Source organism: Hyla sarda, chromosome 8 (assembly GCF_029499605.1).
Source record: "Hyla sarda isolate aHylSar1 chromosome 8, aHylSar1.hap1, whole genome shotgun sequence".
NCBI classification, from domain to species: domain Eukaryota; kingdom Metazoa; phylum Chordata; class Amphibia; order Anura; family Hylidae; genus Hyla; species Hyla sarda.
Window position 1 is genome coordinate 185,462,533 of NC_079196.1, and position 19,260 is coordinate 185,481,792.

General features: G+C 42.3%; 1 protein-coding gene across 2 annotated transcripts in view; it reads right to left on the reverse strand.

Moving 5' to 3' along the window:
* Nucleotides 1-19,260, reverse strand: part of USP22 (ubiquitin specific peptidase 22) — an 81,252-nt gene that overhangs the window by 18,501 nt on the left and 43,491 nt on the right. For both annotated transcript variants that reach the window (XM_056533944.1, XM_056533945.1), the window contains exons 7-8: nt 17,827-17,996; nt 4,499-4,646 (exon numbers count right to left, since the gene is read on the reverse strand). In XM_056533944.1, the coding sequence (XP_056389919.1) occupies nt 4,499-4,646; nt 17,827-17,996 (318 nt within the window). The remainder of the gene's footprint in view (nt 1-4,498; nt 4,647-17,826; nt 17,997-19,260) is intronic.

The window sequence follows — 19,260 nt, forward strand, 5'->3', positions numbered from 1 at the left end:
GTGAATGGAGCCACAGAACACATGCTCTCAGTAAGACCATGAATGACCAGCTAGTTATCGCTTATACTTTGGATTCTAAGACAAAAGGGGCCCTTGAGGCCTCACATCTCACTAATGTATCTAAACTGTTACCAACTTTTTGTTTTTGCTGCGCAATTTAGGGGGAGTGGCACCCTCTGTAGCCATGCACCCCTCCGTTTCACAGGAGGTTTTTTAAATTGATCATGGATCCAGCAGGTCACCCAGTCAGAGGCCATATGCCAAGCAGAGGTGAGTGAAATGAGTGTTAGGGTCCCATCCGAAATGAGGCCACCTCAGTGTGGTGGATGGGGACACGTTTTGATCAAAAAGTGCGCTAAGAGCCTCCATCTTTTGACCAAGAGTGCTGCTGCAACCTTTATATACTCTGTTACCAACTAATGGCTACAACTAGTAGAAGTTATGGGTATGTTCACACAAACCTTGCTCAGGCTGTGTTCACACAGCCATCTAGACCCGTCCTGTTCTCCCCTCAAAAATAAACATGGACAAAAAAAACTAAATGATGTTATCCATGGATCTGTTATTGTTCAGTTTAAAAAAAAAAAAAAAAAAAAAAAGTTGTTCTGAAAAACAGATGCAAAAGGAGGACATTAAAGGCTCATACGTTTTACTGTATCCGTTTTTTGACTGAAGAAAAAAATACTGCATGTGCAGTTTTTTCTGCTGTCAAAAAATTGGAAATTAGTGAAGAAAGGTACAAACTGATTGTAAAAAGAAAGTCCCATTGGCATGTGTGAACGCACCCTTACTGAGTATTTCATGCACACTGTCTCACAGGCCGAAAAACAATAAGCTTTTTGTAATTCAATGTTATCTGCCCCTACTTATAAAAAATTAGTAGGATCTCCTCCTCGGTGCCACAGATGCACTACAGAGAATACAGACTTTATGCATCTTAGTTAATTTCCCAGAAACTGAGAATTTCTGTATTAGATCTCCTCACAAAAAGTGACCCTCCAATACCCCTGGAGCACTTTGAATGTACCCTCAGAGTATTTAATGAGGAAGCCAGGTCACACTACGCTCATCTTTTCTTATCTACTACAATATTTCTAGCCAGAAAAGCTATTGCTATAAGATGAACAAGGCACCACCCTTATACACATGATGGGTGTATGGACTATGTTCCTGCCATGTACTAAGGATTGCGTACAACACGGGTGCTTAATGAAGAAATATAAAGTCTTGAGCTCCTGGTGTGTGATTAACCTGTAATACTGTTCTCCACTTGGAATGATAACACTACTACAATAGTACCTTGCTAAGTACACATTTTATTAGAAGTCTTTAAAAAACATAGCCTGCACTCACCACACAGTACGGGTCTCACGGCCTCGGATACCGGACCTCCTCAGTAGCGTGGGACTTGCAGCAGCTGCTGACCGCGCTCAGAAAGCAGGCAACTGCCGGCGGTTTCACGTTACAATCAACGCCTGTCATGCCGGAAGAAGCAATGATTGTAACACGAAACCGACAGCAGTTGCCTGTTTTCTGAGCGCTGTCAGCAGCTGCTGCAAGTCCCACGCTACTGAGGAGGTCCGGTATGAGAGGCCGTGAGACCCGTACTGTGCGGTGAGTGCAGGCTATGTTTTTTTGATATTGTTAAATTATATTATGTACCACCTCATACTTCTAGTTGCACTTTTTCTGTGTTAACCTTCTTAGCGGTTATCCCGAGCGTTACTCGGGGTAAATTTTCCCTGCCAGGAGCAGTAACCCCGAGTCACGCCCGGGGTAGAATTGCAGAGTTGCCGGCAGGGCTGCACGATATATCGCGAAAGCAATGGAATCGCGATTTTTGCTTTCTGCGATATAGCGATACAGTCCCCGGGAAAACATGCGATTATCTGCTTGGGTCGGCTCCCATGGCAGGGGCGGCCAGAGCAGGTAAAGACAAAATACTAAAAGTCAGTGTTTCCCAACCAGGGTGCCTCCAGATGTTGCAAAACTACAACTCCCAACATGCCCGAACAGCCAAAGGCTGTCCGGGCATGCTGGGAGTAGTAGTTTCACAACAGCTGGAGGCCCCCTGGTAGAAACCACACAAAAAAACCTTCTGCTCACCTTGTCCCTGCAGATGCCATTCCCCTCCGTGCGGTCTGGGGTGTCCTCTCCATTATTCACCTTGTAGGACCTTTTCCTTTTCAGCCAATCACCGGCCGCAGTGGTGTCACGTGTGAAGCCAGTGATTGGCTGAAGGGGAATGGACTTTTTCTGCAGCAAATACACTAGGTTTGAAATCTGCCCGGCAAACCTAGTGTATTTTCTAGGGAACAAGGGGGGGGGGGGGGGGGAATGAATGTGACGGGCGAAGAATGTGACCAGGGGGTGGGGGGCGGGGGGGGGGGGGGGGGGTAGATGTGAAATTTGTGGGGGGAGATGTGAAATTTCAATGCAAAAAAATTGTACCACTTTTGGTAAAAATTTCTAGACATAATCATACCGCCAGGGAGGTTAAGTAAATTATGTTACTACCATTGATTACTTGGGAATTTTTTTTATTTTTTTTTTTATTTAAAACCAAAGTGCCATTTCTTTGAACAGATTAATGTGTTACCTTTAGGCAAGGTGGTCCACAATTCTTTTTTGATGTCCTGACTGGTTCCTTTTATTTTTTTAGCCAAAAGAGCATGACAGAAAAAACTATAATTGTAACATTGGCACCTCGTGTTTTATCCAACTCTTTTGGCTAAAAATAATTCCCAAAATGAGTTGCAAGTCAGCAGCATATAGGGGGGAGATCAAAAACTGTGCAGAGGAAATATTGCTTCTTTCATTCTTTCAGAGGTCTCTCTAAAAAGTAAAACAGCAAGCTGCTTGGTTGCTATTGGCACAGGTTTTGATAAATCTACCCCATAGTGACCCAAAATACTATATGTTAAAGGGGTATTCCAGGAACTTTTTTTTATCTGACTATCCTACAGGGGCTGTAAAGTTAGTGTAGTTCATAATATAGTGCCTGTACCTGTGTGTGACGTTTTTTTCACAATTCTTCTGTAATTTTCACTCCAATATTTAAATTAACAACATACAAAATGACTGTTGTCTCAGATTTTTCCCAGGTTGCAATGCAGCAGAGACCTGATTCACTAGTCAGCTGATGACAGGGAGCCTGTCTGCTTCAATGGGTGGAGGGATCGCTTGGTGGGAGAAAGATCAATCTGCAACTAATGCAACAGCTGTAGGCACCCTGATTGAAAACCACAGGTCTTTTGACTGGATGCAGCTCATTTATGTTTCAATGGGTGGGGTGGCTGATGTGTGGGAGGGAGGAACATGGAATTATGGGATTTGTAGGCAAAAAAAGAAAATTCCAACAAGAAATACCAGTTCACAAAAAGCTAGCCACAGTATAATGGTAATCTCACAACATATCCATTTAGCACCAGACAAGCGCAGATCCTTCCTAAGCATGTCTTTAATGCCAGCCAGGTACATACTAAGATCACCTTATGGTGGATAACCCCTTTAAGCCAACAAAAGCATGATACAGGTACACCTCTGCTGAATTCAAGTGATTTCAACCAACCTATGGGTGTGTTCACATATACCTTACTTACTGTGGATTTCACGCGCAAAAATCCTCAGGTAATCAGCAAGCTTTCATGCATCAAATCTGCACTTCAGACTTGGCCAAAAACAGAATACCTGCAGATTTTATGTGTGAAATCTGCAGAAAGTAAGATTTGTAAGTACTGTTAAAATGTCATGCGACATCTGAAGCCATACAAGGAAGAACTTCCTCCCTCACTCTGCTACACACCCCAGAGCAGTTCAGTGAGAGAGGAGCTATGATCGGCTAAGGCTGCATCGTCCCCCTCAGCACTTCAGACTGCATAAAGAAGGGCAATATAAAAAATATGACTTAATAGGGGTACTCCGGTGGAAAAAAAATTTAAATCGACTGGTGCCAGATAGTTAAACAGATTTGTAAATTACTTCCATTTAAAAATCTTAATCCTTCCAGTACTTAGCTGCTGTATACACTACAGAGAAAATGCTTTTATCTTTTTGATTTTTTCTTTCTGACCACAGTGCTCTCTGCTGACACCTCCATCCATGTCATGAACTGTCCAGAGCAGGAGAAAATCCCCATAGCAAACCTATCATGCTCCAGACTGCTGACATGGATAGAGGTGTCAGCAGAGAGCACTGAGGTCAGACAAATTGTAGTATACAGCAGCTGAGAAAGTACTGGAAGGATTAAGATTTTTAAATAGAATAGCTTACAAATCTGTTTAACTTTTTGGCACCAGTGGATAAAAAATGACAGTGCCCATTTAAGCCTATTAGGGTTCTGATCATACATACGTCCTAATAATCATAAAAAAAGAAATGATCATAACCATAGAAATATTAAATTGCTGTAATCCACATGTGGTTTTAGTGTCTTCCGCTGTGACGTATGGGTGCTATAACAAACTGGCAATGGGCATGCTTGATGTGTATGACTTACCTTTGCAGTGTCTGTGCAGTACATCTAATGCAGCAATTAGAAATTCATGTGCATCCTGTTGCTCGTACCCTGCTAAATGCCGTGCGTGTGTCCATACAAGGTGCAGTAGCCTATACGGAATGTGTGGAGATCGGTGCCCAGAGTAGAACTAGGTCAAGAACAGAGGAATCAAACTAAATTAATCGGCAACAAATTCTACAGATCAGAACTACAGTACAATAAAGACCGGTATTTAGTCATTTTAAAATACAGTATAATTAGTAAATTATAAAAAAGCATGTTTGAGCACAGTGCACAAATAAGATACATTACCTCCATCTAGTGGTAAAGGCTGTGTTCTACCACCCTAACAATGTGCCAATATAAAAAAATGCAACAGCATTTCAAGAAATTCCAACAACCCAATAAAAAATATTTTATTTAACACTCCTAGTCAAAAATTTCCTTGGTTATGACATAACAGATTTTAGTATATTAGCCACTTGGATACTAGTGTAATGCTGGACCTTGCTCTATGAAATGTCACGTGGCTATGTGTACCTGTCCTTTCTGAGTACCCCACATTGTGCCATCTCAGAGTTATGGGTATGTGACTTCGTAAAAATCCTTCAGTCCGTTAAAACTAAGTGTAATTGTGCTAACATAGGGTTTCTGTAACACATTGCAAATAGAATATTTGGATTTGCACTATTACATTCCTTGATGTATTATTGCTATTATACAGCTGGATCAATGTTTATAGCAGTCTATAGTCTTCAGAAGTAGAGCAGAGGCAGGCAGGAGAAAACCACCAACAAGTTGTTAAATCAGTACTTGCAGAGAATACAGACTCCCTTAGCCCAGAAAGTTGCTAGCAGTTAACTACTGTTTTTAACAAAAAACTAAAACAAAAAAAAACCTGTTCTTATAAGTTTCCAACACCACACTTTGATACGGTTACATAGCTCCCTAATATAACTTAAGGCGTATCCATATGCCCTGGGTCCTGTACGGGTTGTGTACCTGGGTCTTAAGGACACAGGGCGTACAGATATCGATCAGCAGGCACCCCTTGCAAATGCCCAGGGGGGTCATGTCGGCGATCGACGCAATTCGCAAGTGAATTCACACTTGCAATCTGCGCCTATTCCGGGTCATACAGGTCTATGGTGACCCAGAATATAAGGGGGATCGCGGTTGTCCATGACACCTACGATCCCCCTGAAGGGATAGGAGTGAGGTGGAAGGGGTGCCACCCCCCTCCTATCCCTGCTATTGGTCAACAAAAGCGACGACCAATAGCAGATCGGGTGCGGGGGTTTGTTAACTTTTGTTTTCCCCGTTCAGCCCACCCACAATAGGCGTGGGAAACCAGAGGGGACCGGGTGCCGAAGTCCACTTACCCATCGGTGGAGGCTGCGGGAGGCGATCAGCATGTCTTGTGGCTGGCTCCCTGGATCCTACGGAAGCCGGCGAGTTGCCTAGCAACATCTAGAGGGATACAGTTTGAGACCACTATACAGTGGTCTCTACACTGTAGCCCTCTAGATCTTGCAAAACTAAAACTCCTAGCATGCCCACACACAGCTGTTTGCTGTCTGGGCATGCTGGTATTAGTTTTGCAACATCTGGAGGTCCATAATTTGGAGATCACTGTGCAGTGGTCTCTAACTGTAGCCCTCCAGATGTTGCAAAACTCCAAATCCCAGCATGTCCAAACATCAAACAGCTGTCTCGGCATGCTGGGAGTTGTAGTTGCGTACCTCCAGCTATTGCATAACTACATCTCCCAGCATGCACTTCGGCGATCAGTACATGCTTTGAGTTGTAGTCTTGCAACAGCTGGAGGCACACTGGTTGGAAAATACTGAACAGAACCTAACTGAATGTTTTCCAACTAGTGTGCCTCCAGCTGTTGCAAATCTACAACTCTCAGCATGCACGGTCTGTCAGTACATGCTGGGAGTTGTAGTTTTGAGACAGCTGGAGGTCCCCCCCCCCATGTGAACGTACAGTGTACATTCACACGGGCAGGTTTACAGTAAGTTTCCTGCTCAAAGTATAAGCTGCGGCCAATTTTTCGCCGCGGCGCAAATTCCTAGCGGGAAGCTCACTGTAAACCTCTGCCAGTGCAAACGTACCCTAAAAACACTACACTAACACATAATAAAAGGGTAAAACACTACATATACACCCCCTTACACCCCCCCCCCCCCCCCCCAATAAAAAAGGAAAAATTGTACAGCAGTTTCCAAAACGTAGCCTCCAGCTGTTGCACAACAACTCTCAGCATTCCCGGACAGCCACTGACTATCCAGGCATGCTGGGAGTTTAGCAATAGCTGGAGGCACCCTGTTTGGGAATCACTGGCGTAGAATACCCCTATGCAATCCCTAATTAAGTCCTGAAATGCACATGGTGCTCTTTCACTTCGGAGCCCTGTCGTATTTCAAGGAAACAGTTTAGGGCCACATATGGGGTATTTCCGTACTCGGGACAAATTGCACTACAAATTTTGGGGGGCTTTTTCTCCTTTTACCCCCTTAGGAAAAGTTGGGGCTACACCAGCTTGTTAGTGTATTTTTTATTTTTTTTTATATATACACAAACAGGCTGGTGTTGCCCTATACTTTTTATTTTCACAAATGTTAAAAGGGAAAAAAGACCCCCAAAATTTATAACGCAATTTCTCCTGAGTACGGAAATACCCCATATGTGGGCATAAAATGCTCTGCGGGTGCACAACAAGGCTCAGGAGTGAGCGCACTATTTACAGTCGAAGCCTAAATGGGGATTTGCACAGGGGTGGCTGATTTTACAGTGGTTCTGACAAACGCAAAAAAGAAATCTTGAAAGCAGAAGAAAAAAAAAAAAAAAATCGGCAACTCACCGCAACCAGCTGAATAAATTCTTTTTACTGCATACTCACAAATATGTTACATGGGAAGAGGGTAGTGGGGGGGGGGGGGGGGGGGGACACAGGATGGCGACCAAGCTCCGTTTTGCACGGTGATAGTGCTTCCTCCCATTTTTACAAGGGATAATAGGACAAAATGCCCCCCAAAATTTGTAACCCCATCTCTTCTATTATCCCTTGTAAAAATAAAAATTATTTACACATCCAATTCGTCAAACACCTGTGGGGTGTTAAGGCTCACTGGACCCCTTGTTACGTGCCTTGTAGTTTCCAAAATAGTATGCCAAACCTTTTGAATGTCATTTTGAATACTTTGAGGGGTGCAGTTTTTATAATTGGGTCATTTGTGGGGTATTTCTAATAAGAAGGCCCTTCAAATCCACTTCAAAACTGAACTGGTCCCTGAAAAATTTCGATTTTGAAAATGTTGTGAAAAATTGGAAATTGCTGCTGAACTTTGAAGCTCTCTGATGTCTTCCAAAAGTAAAAACATGTCAACTTTATGATGCAATCATAAAGTAGACATATTGTATATGTGAATCAATATATCATTTGGAATATTCATTTTCCTTATTAGCAGAGAGCAAAGTTAAAATGCTAATTCAATGAAAGAATGAAAAGTAAAAGCATCCCAGAGTTATTAATGCTTAAAGTGACAGTGGTCAGATGTGCAAAAAATGGCCAGGTCCTACAGTGAAAATTGGCTGGGTCCTTAAGGGGTTAAAGATACAAATATACAGAGACTTTTGTGCATCTGTCCTTAAATGGTAAAAAGTACTGATGAGCGGCATTGGCCATATTCAAATTTGCGATATTTCATGAATATATAGATGAATATTCGTCCTATATTCGTGAATTTCGAGTTTCCGTTATATTCTCGTATTTAAGGAAGAAAAAAGTGAGGGGTGGACAACTTTACTATTGGTTGCTAGGGATGTTGTTGATAACCTCTGATAAGTGTATTTGCATCATTCTAATTGGCCCACAAGTTAAAAAGGAATATGCGCATATGCAAAAAAAAAAAAAAATAAAAAGATTTTTGTTCTTACCGTAAAATCCTTTTCTGGGAGGATCCATTGGAGGACACAGACCTTGGGTATATGCTGTTGTTGCTAGGAGACTTGACACTATGGGAACCAAAAAGTTGGCTCCTCCCAGCAGGATATACCCGCCTACAGAGCCTGAGGTAATCAGTTTAGTCACCATGCAGTAGGAGATGATCAAGAGGCAGAAAAACAAGACCAGTCCGAGGCAACCAGAGCACACCCTCGGACAGGTAACAAAAAACAGGAACACCAAAGGTGGGCGCTGTGTCCCCCAATGGATCCTCCGAGAAAAGGATTTTACGGTAAGAACAAAAATCTCCTTTTCTCTATCGGCTCCATTGGGGGACACAGACATTGGGATGTACCAAAGCCATCCCTAGGGTGGGCACCGAAAATCAAGGGGCAGGCTGAGCCACCGCCGCCTGCAACACCTTACGGCCCAGACTAGCATCAGCGGATGCCAAAGTATGAACCTGGTAGAATTTAGTAAAAGTGTGCAAGGACAACCAGGTAGCCGCCTTACAGACCTAAGAGGCTGACGCCCTGTTATGGAGAGCCCAGGAAGTCTAAACAGAACACGTGGAGTGAGCTGAAACCCTGAAAGGAGGGGGTCTTCCCCCTGCAATGGTAAGCTTCCGAAATAGCAGACCTGATCCACCGAGCAATGGTTGCCTTCGAAGCAGGGAGACCCTTACGGTGACAGTCTGTAAGAACAAAAAAGGAATCACTTTGACGAAAAGAGGTAATGGAGAGGTAGGTGCGTACTGCCCGTACCACATCTAGTTTATGAAGCAAACGCTCCCCGGGATGAGATTGAGCGGGACAAAAGGACGGGAGGACTATATCCTCATTGAGGTGGAAGCTAGAAACCACCTTAGGCAAAAAAGAAGGAACCGGGCGAAAAACAACCTTGTCCTGATGGAAGATTAGAAAGGGAGAGCGGCAAGAAAGAGCAGTCAATTCCGAAACCCGTCTAATGGAGGTAATCGCCATAAGGAACGCCACCTTCCAGGAAAGAAAACGAAGGGAAACCTCCCTGAGGGGTTTAAAGGGCATGCCCTGCAGGGCGCCAAGAACCAAATTGAGATCCCAGGGAGGTGTAGGGGACCTGTAAGGCAGAGCCGCGTGGGCCACTCCTTGAAGGAAGGCCCGAACGTGAGAATCAGACGCCAGAGGGCGTTGGAAAAGAACGGAAAGGGCTGAGAGCCAATTGTTGTTCCAACCCTGACTGCAAAAAAGAAAGGAGTCGGGAAAGGGAGACCACCACTGGAGAAAGATTGCGATTCACACCAACGAAAATAAGACCGCCAGGTACGGTGGTATATCCTCGCGGAAGGCGGCTTGTGCGCCTTGAGCATGGTGCTCATCACCTGAGTTGAGAAGCCCCGGGAACTTAGAACCACGGTCTCAACCACCACGCCGTCAAATTCAGCGACTGTAAACTGGGGTGGCAAAGGGGACCCTGAGAGAGGTGGTCTGGACAAGGTTGAAGGCGCAGCGGAACGTCGTCCAGGAGCTGGACGACGTTGGCGTACCACGCCCTCCGAGGACAATCTGGGGCCATGAGAAGCCAGGGCAGAAGGACCAATGAGAAGAGAGGTTAGACTAGGAGCGCCTCTGATTGGTCCCGGCTCCCCTGCCCTGCTCCCATTGGCTGAGGTGGTTCGCGCCTGGACTTCTAGGGCGCGAATCCCCCGGGAAGAAATCTTAGCTTGTAAATGACGCCCGCTCTCAACCCCCTTATGCGAGAGCAGGGGGAAGATAGCGGGTGAATACGCAGAGGGCAGCTTAACGTTGCAAAAGTGAAAGTAAGCTGTGCTCCGGACCCATTGCACATGCGGCCGGAGCACAGAGAAAATAGCTAGAGTGAGACGGAAGCCGCAACTGCTGAGTAAAGGAGAGAACCCCCCCAATGTGAAAACACTGGAGCCCAGAGAGTGCTGAGACAGTCCTACACCACTGACAACTAGGCCCCCTAGATGCCTCCACCTCAAAAGTCCCCACATTCTAGAGATAAAAAGGAGTGGGACTAAAACAGTGGGACTGCAGAGGTTGCAAGCCCCCAAAACCTGAAAGAAAAAAAAGGGGGGGGGGGGGGGGTAGGGGAGGATGACCAACCTTAGAAGAACTTGCCCAATTAAGTCTTCCTGATGAAGCCAGCTTTTTAGTCATCTGCATCATGCTGGGCTTTGAAAGAGATGAGCAGGGAAAAGTGGGGGACCCGGACCCGTGAGGTGCAACCCCAGGCGCTGGCCGTTGGCGAGAGGGGGTTGACAGTACATCCACGATGTCTGTGCCCCTTCAATCGCAAATGGGGAAACAGTGAACGCTATGTTCCTGAGTCCCCACCTGAAAAAAAGGAAAATAAAAAAGGAAATTAGAAACTAAACGTCCCTAATCTAGAAAAAAAAAAAAAAAAAAAGTTAGACCAGGTCTGGGGAAAACCCCACACCAGTGTCCATCTCCTGCAGACACTAAGCTAAAACGGATTACCTCAGGCTCTGTAGGCAGGTATATCCTGCTAGAAGGAGCCGACTTTTTGGTTTCCATAGTGCCAAGTCTCCTAGCAACAACAGCATATACCCAAGGTCTGTGTCCCCCAATGGAGCCGATAGAGAAAACCCGAATATTCATAATTTCAAATACATAGCGAATATATTCGCGATAAAAATTCAAAATGCTAATATTCGCGCCCAACACAAGTAAACAGTTGTAAGGCTCCATTCACACTGCTGGTTGTCTCCGGCAGGCCTGACAGGCTAAGAATAGGGTCCCTACATAATAAAGGGGGTGATGCTGGGAGAAATCTCAAGCTCACAGTTTTCACCCATTCCTGGCTTTGGTCCTGGTTTCTTCAGAATTTGTGGAGGATTATATATGGATTTAGTCCTGCTGTATACTACTACTGGCTCCTTCATCTAGTAAACATTTCTACACACTTGTTAGATCAGTTTCCTGGGAAGTATTTACAAACACTTCTTGATCTGCTGCACAAGCAGCGATCGCCCTAAAAAGGGGGTATTCCAGGCATGTCAAATGTTTTACAACGGGGTAAGGGTGCTTTCAAAATGAAAGCAGCATGCTCCCCTTCAGATTCCCTGCATGCTGTTGGCCGTCACTAATTGTTTTTGGTCCCCACTACTTCTTGCTTCCTCTGAAATTTTGTTTCTGAGCAGGCATTACCAGCAGGAGCAACAAGTGAGGCAGCAGGAATACTATATACATATAGATAAAAATGTTATTGCGCAATATGTATTGGGGAGGGGAAAACAAAAAAAAAAAAAAAAGAAAAGAAATTTAAAAAAACTTTGGTTCTGAAAAAAAACAATTTTATGAATGTAGCTGTGTAAGGGCTTTTTTTTTATAGGTTGAGTTTTATTTTTTGGAATTTTGTTAGGACACTGTTGAGCCATTGTTTTGTATAATTATCTTTATTGTACTGAAATAAAATTTTTGCAAAACATTTTTGCAATTGCTTGCATTAGAAAATTTTCAGTATTTCATACTAAAAAAGCCAAACAGCTCCCCTCCCGCCCACTTGGACACATACTAGTTCTGCTGTGTCCATGCGTCATCATCTATGTCATGGACACTTCCTTGATTGACAGCTGTGAGCGCAGGGCTCACAGCTGGAGGAATAATCCTCCCACTGTCAGCTTGTGTCCCGCTACTGTCAGTGAGGACAAGCTGGGAGTTGTAGTTTTGCTAATGCTAGGGGAGATGTGAGCAGACAGTATACCGAGGGAGGGGGGCGGAGACATGAACAGTGATGCCACACCCCCTTCCTTTGAGAGGAATTCAGACTAGTGAGCTAAATTAAAAGTGTAATAAAAAAAATAAAGGTGCTAGACAAAAATTAGATGTACATGGTCAGGATTAGGTACTGAGTGATCTATTAAAAAAAATAATTTGTTGGATCTGATGGGTACGCTTTAAGGTTGCCATTAGCCATGGCATGTAAATTTAACTCCTAAGCTCTTTCTTCAACCACGTGGGTTAACTGGGATGTACCAGCAGATATATCCAATGAGTTGAAAACTAGAATCCGCTCATGACAGATACCAATGGAAATTAAGGGTGTCAAACTTATCCAACTCCATACAATTGAATTATTGCAGCCATGGCTTGTTACGGTAGATTTAAGTCTTCCAAGCCCTAAAACGATGCCAATGTTCTATTGTACATTTATTTAATGTTTCTACTGCCATGTAACATGCAGACACTGATTCCCGAGAAGAACTGGCACAGTTTTGCTTCCAATTAATCCACTCAACTCTTCACGACACCCACAAATTATGGCTTATGTACATAAAATTACTCTTTCCATCACTCGCCATAATCCTCATTTGTTTGCAAGTAGATATTTTCTTGCTCTTCTAAGTAAATTATAGTTTTACAGAAATAAAATGCTATTTTTTTCTTGATAATGTGCTAACATTAAGCATAGTATTCTCCCCGAGTTTTAGAAACAGACTAAACCCTGCTGCTTGTAAAGAGCTATAACAGGGAAGATGACAGGACTCCTTAGAAAAACATGGCCACTGATGCATTTAATATGGAGTTCTATCCCTGGAACAAAAGTACTTGGCCTATTTTTAGTCTATTAATCAAGCACTGCAATCACTTACTTGTATTAATGGTGTAATATACTGCAGTGTTATCCCATTCACTTGTCAGCAACTGCAGGTACAGAGTACTTGTGAACACTGAAGAACATGGTGCAGAGAGTCAGACTATTGAGAGTTGGACTGTCCTCATGAATGGCTTAATATTGGAAAGCTGGATACCCCTTTAATTTACAGCAGGTCACAATACTTTCATGGCATTACACAATAGTCTTGCTTACTGTACCACCTATACCACCAACCTTTCCACAACAGATTCAAGATTGGATCTTGGTGGCCTTAAAGAATACCCATCACCAAATAAAACTTTTAGGGTATGTTCACACATACAGAATCCTGTACAGATTTGATGCGCAGGATTTGTAACTGCAGATTAGATGCTGTTCTAAGTCATTTAGTTTACATTGAAATCTGCAGCAGAAAATCCTGTGCATCAAATCCTGTGCATCAAATCTGCATACATGTGAACGTACCCTTAATATAGTGTTCCTTGTGTAATTAGCAGACACATTCCCATTCACTTGCTTTCTTAAATTATCAACGGCCACTAGATGGCTCTGTTCTGTTCCCTGCCAAAATTAATACAGTGAGTTCGGTCTCCCCCGGCCTGGCAGGAGTCTGAACTCAGGAAGTGTTTCTCTGCACTGAGCTTGATTGTAACTGCATAGAAAGTGAAAGCTTCACAAATTCTCACAGAAAGCCACACAGACTGACAGCTGCTGGAGAGCCTTACTGAAATCTGCACAGACTGAAACATGCAGAGCTTGAGGTCTTCTATTCATCACAATGCTGCAACCATGTGAGGGCGGAGAAAAAATTCTCTAAATTTGGCGCTTCTCCCATAAAAAGATTTTCTTTATTTCAACATCAAAAAGGTATAAAATGGTGATCGCATTTTCAATGCATTTGTAGCTCGTACCGAGCTCTTTATAAAGATGTGCACATCACCATCCTTTTATACCTTTGATGCTGAAAGAAAAACATTTCATGGGAGAAGCGACATGTTTGGAGAATTTTTTCTTTAACTACCAAAATCCATTTCTGCTTGCCGACCCTTTTGGAGGATCGGGTGCTCCAAGGCTGCTGACCCGCTCAGCGATATGCTGCTCTAGATGTTATCCTCTGAGCATCACTTATCTGCAACCCTTGCTCGTATATACTATGGTAATACACTAGGATCGCGCTCCTCTCTTTGTCTTTTCAGTTAATTATTAAACTGCCACCCTGGTATGGGTGAGCCAAGAACTAAGGAGCTAGCCCTTATCCTAATATGAATCCTCACTAATACAGTAGTTCAAGGGAAAATACACGCTTATGACTAGGAAGGGCAACAATCTGCCTGGAGGACTTCAGACATGCCAGCTGAAAGCCACCATAGGACTCCGCAGCATGCAGACCAATGCACTGCTGGTAATGATCCGTCAGACCAGAGATGTTTTTGGAATAGAAGGTGAGAATCTATGCAGCAATAGGCACATTACCCCATCAGTGGCATCATGTGCTACCTCTAGATTCCCATGTGTTATCCAATTAGCTGTCTGCCCACACAATGTCTATGGAAACACGTTGGAATAAGCATCTTGATAGAGTGTATCAGTTATCACCTAGAATGATAGTGAGGATTGGTAACACATGGAAATTATTTTTAGGAATTCTTAGTCTAACACCCTGAGACTGAATAGACCAGTGTTTCTCGAGAGTGGTCCTCAAGACCTGTCTTTCCTCCTCCCCTCCCCCCCCCCCCCGGTCACCAGGTCTTGTTTTTTCAGGATTTCCTTATCCCTTAATTATGGTCAGTGAATCAGGCACTACCACATTTATAGCACCTATCCAGGAAACATGGCCTTTAGGACCACGCTTTAGAAACACTGGAGTAGACATATGTTAATAACATCATGTTTCATTATTGTTATAAGTGTTTAAGTACAATTTTACCAAGTCATCAATATAAATTACATATTATGGGTGGGATTTATATTTAGTTTTTTTACCCCAGGCCTTTTTTATTTTTTATTTAGTCCCTTACCCATTATGGGCGTGTTTTTGTTGTTTCTAGCCAGATTGTTGCCCTTCCTAGAAACTAGTGGGTATTTTCCTCCTGCACCAACACATTAGTAAGGACTCACAATAGGGTAGGCATAGCACCTTTGATCTGGGAAAGCCTATACCAAGGTGGCAGTTAAGGTAAGGCAGGGGTAGAAAGGCTTGGATTGGCCTTTGTACAATTACAAACCGTTTACTTGTCTTTTTAAACTATTTTTAATTTATTATTTATTATTTTTTATGTCCGGTAGCATATGGTTTAATCCGATTTAAAAAAATAAAATACGGTTTTAGGTTGGTAATAAAAAAAATTCTTCTTGTTCCATTTGTGGGAACAACTTTCAGCATGTACTGCGCATGTGCAAACTGCAAAACCGTACTGTGCAAACCGGATGCACATACGGTTCTGTACGGTTCCCACTGACCACCATTTAAAAAAAAAAACATACAGGTTGTATCTGGTTTTTCACCTACGGTTTTGTGTAAGGGGAAAAAAAAAAAAACGTAAGTGGTGCGTGCAATTTTTCACCGACCAGGATTTTTCTTTACAGGCACAAATATTAAAACAACGGTTTATATCGAAAGGCTACTCAGATTCACTACTAACTCAGCTTACCATAAAGTGAAATATAAAACACATAAATCTTACCACCATTACACATCAGAAAGATAAAAAAGAAACCAACCAATTCAAATACAACTTCATTACTAGTTATAATAGAGCGGCTCTTTTGATGCATAACATCTTCAAAACGTAACTGGCACATTCGATACTCAAGGATCTAGTCCCCTCTAAACCGGGCATTACATATAGGAGATCCATACACCTCCAGAATTTACTTGCCCCCAATAGATTGAAAAAATCTCTCTCCTATTAGTATGTTACCTCCTTTTCCTACTATAGGTTGTTTTCCATGCAAAAAACCTCGTTGTCTATGTTGTAGCATGATGGACCCATTTGTTCACAAATTGTTCTTTTTATACAAAAAAATCTTTTAATATTAAACAAAGTTTGAATTGTAACACCCAATTCGCTATATACTTACTATCGTGCAGCTGCAATATACAATATATCGGGCGGACAATTCAAACAGTACGCTGCCGTATGTCTAAACATCGATCCAATATTAAGAATCAATTCACACTCCATAATGTGTCACGTCATTTTACTTTAGTTCATAAAAGTGACACTTCATCTTTACATTTGATTATTTTAGAATCTATTCCATCTACCAAACCAAACCGTTTTCAGTATTTAATCAATCATGAATCATATTGGATCTTCACACTTTCGACTTTAATACAGCATGGTTTGAAAGAGACCATAGAGAACGCTCGCTAATTTACGCGGGCGCTCTCTATTTGTCCAATTCCCTATATTTTGTCATATTATATATTTGTGTGTATATATTTTTATTGCTGTTTTAATTATATTGTTTTAAAGTTTTTATAGTACTATTTTTTTGTACGGCGAATTTACCCAGTTGTGAGGATACCTCCCTTTCCTAGATGTTTCCCACTCCCTATACCTATTCCCCTCCCACTATCCCTGACGTATCCTTTCACCACCTGGATAAATTCACCACACATATGTCTCTTGTTATGCCTGATGAAGCTGCTGTGGCAGTGAAACGCGTTGCATGTTGGGAGAATAAATTACCCTTACACTTTACTTACCATTTGGCATGTCTGATCTGCGCCATCTAAAGCCGGCATTCTTCAGAAGTCAGTCCTTACTCCAATTCTTTCCAATCGGCTGGCTGCGGACACCCTATGCGCTCACCATTGTTATGTATGTGGGTACACAACAAAATCAGGTGAGCCTCTCCTGCTATATTGACCTTATAGCTAACAGGTCTCTTTTATTACACCATGGAGTGCTGTATCTTATCTTTTTTACTCTCCTGTCTGATAGCACTCCTCTGTGCTCTCTCTTGTCTGATAACACTCCTAGAGGAGTTCTGGCCCACCCACACATACTGGACTTTATGTCTGTGCTTCAGCTTGGAGAGGGACAAGATTTTAGAAGCCACAATTTCAATAAAAAAAAACAGAAATAAAATTCTTATGAAGTGCCGTATTTTCCGGCGTATAAGACTACTTTTTAACCCTGGAAAATGTTCCCAAAAGTTGGGGGTGACAACCTGATGTGGGGGGGCGGGGGAACTATACTGACAACCTAGTGTGAGTAGTACCTAGAGGGGTAGTCTTATACGGTGAGTATATCCCAAACTATTTTAACTGTAAAAGTTGGGGGTCGTATTATTGCACTGGGAAATACGGCATATTAGAAAGGTTAAGGTTTTTCCAAGATGTACAACATACCAAAAGTTTTTGAATCTGACAGTGCCCTTTTAAAAATATATATAGATTGTTCAAATTCAAACAAATCATTACATTTCTAAAGAGCAGCAAAAAGAGATAACCGTGGAGGAGATTTTTCAACACATGGGCAGAGAAAAAACAGTGGGAGCAGTTGTACACAGCAACCAGATTCCAGCTTTTATTTTTTCAGATACCTTTTTAACAAAAGAAGCACTCTGATTGGTTTCTATAGCCTGCCCCACTATACAGGTTTTGATTAATCTCCCCAAGTGACACTTACATGAGCACATACATTCAGACAAGGTACTAGTTTTATGCAGTCCGAGTGAATAGCCATTGACCAGGGCAACAGAGTTAACTTCACAAAACAAAGCTACATCCAGCTTTACCTACCTCCTGAAAGAGTGTTGACATTTCACAAACCAAGCAAGAGTTTGGGCTTTGCATTTCACATTTGTGACGGTCAGAAAGGAAAAAATCTCGCAGCAGAGGAGTGTGGGTAAGTGCCTGGACAATACAGTTCATAAAACACGTGTTCCCAAGATTGATTAAACCCCGCAAACCTGTAAAATTTAAATACAAAACTTGTTAGACAAAAACATTTCTTGATCTAAATTATCGTATGCTTAAAAAACAAGCCAAACAAAAAACTAAGGAAAAAGAAAACTAAAATAATTGCCATAGCAATCACAGTGAAGCTTTTATTTCTAACAATGTATTTAGAAAATGAAAGCTGTGCTGTGATAGGTTACTTGGAGCAACAACATTTCTTTAAAGACAGTTTTCATAAATCTGCCACACTTTCTCTAAAACACTAAGCCCCCCATTCACATCAAGTTCCAGGACTTTGCTTGAGCTGTAAGTGTGGAGACTTTTGCAACAGCTGGAGGCACACTGACTTAAATAGGCCAAATGTAGTGTAATTGTGACTGTTTGGTGCATTTCCTAAACATATATGCACCAAGTAGGACTCCAACTGGACAAACTACATTTAAAAAGGGGTTACTCAGGAATAGAAAAACAGCTAATTTTGTTCAAAGATCGCTCCCTGTCTGTCTCCAGGTTGGGTGTGGTGCTGTAGCTCACTCCCATTGAAGTGAATGGAGCAAAGTTTTATTACCACACCCAAAGTGGAGAGACCGGGCACAATCTTTGAAAGAAATTAGGCATTTTTTATTCCTGGATAAACCCTTTCAATCCTGTACAGACAGTATATACATTTGAGAAATTGTTGGGATGTAGTCACAATTAGTTATTTCAAGATTGAATCTCATCACCTATCCACAGGAGGGATCAACATTGACCTGACTGCAGGGATTTCTTGTGCCTTCATGTGAATGGAGAAGAGGTCAAGCATGTTTGCGATTCCCCATGCATTCTCTATCAAACAGATAGCCTAGAACTGCTCTTTAGCAAACCCACAGCAAGTGAATGATGTTGCAGCATGAACATGTGAATGCTGCTCCAAAAACACAAGATGACAAAGGACCTAAATCCTGGCGTCTCACTTCAAAGTCATGACTACTTTACAGAAAACCTTTCCTTTTAGCCAAGCCATACTAATGCAAGCAGCAGAAAATGTGTCTAAAAAACTGATTTTTAATTTATTTTTATTTTTTTAAATAAAGCCAGAATTCTGGTGCATTTAAAAAACAGTACATTACAGCAGCTGGTCTATTGTAATAGTAGATGGTGGATTTGGGGTAATCAGGCCATGATAGCTTCAGCCTCAAAATGGTTTTATGTTTATACAACTGCGTAAAAAGAAAAATAATTTATAGATCTAAACAGCTTGTATTGCTTTCAAATTTTTATGAATCCAAAGCA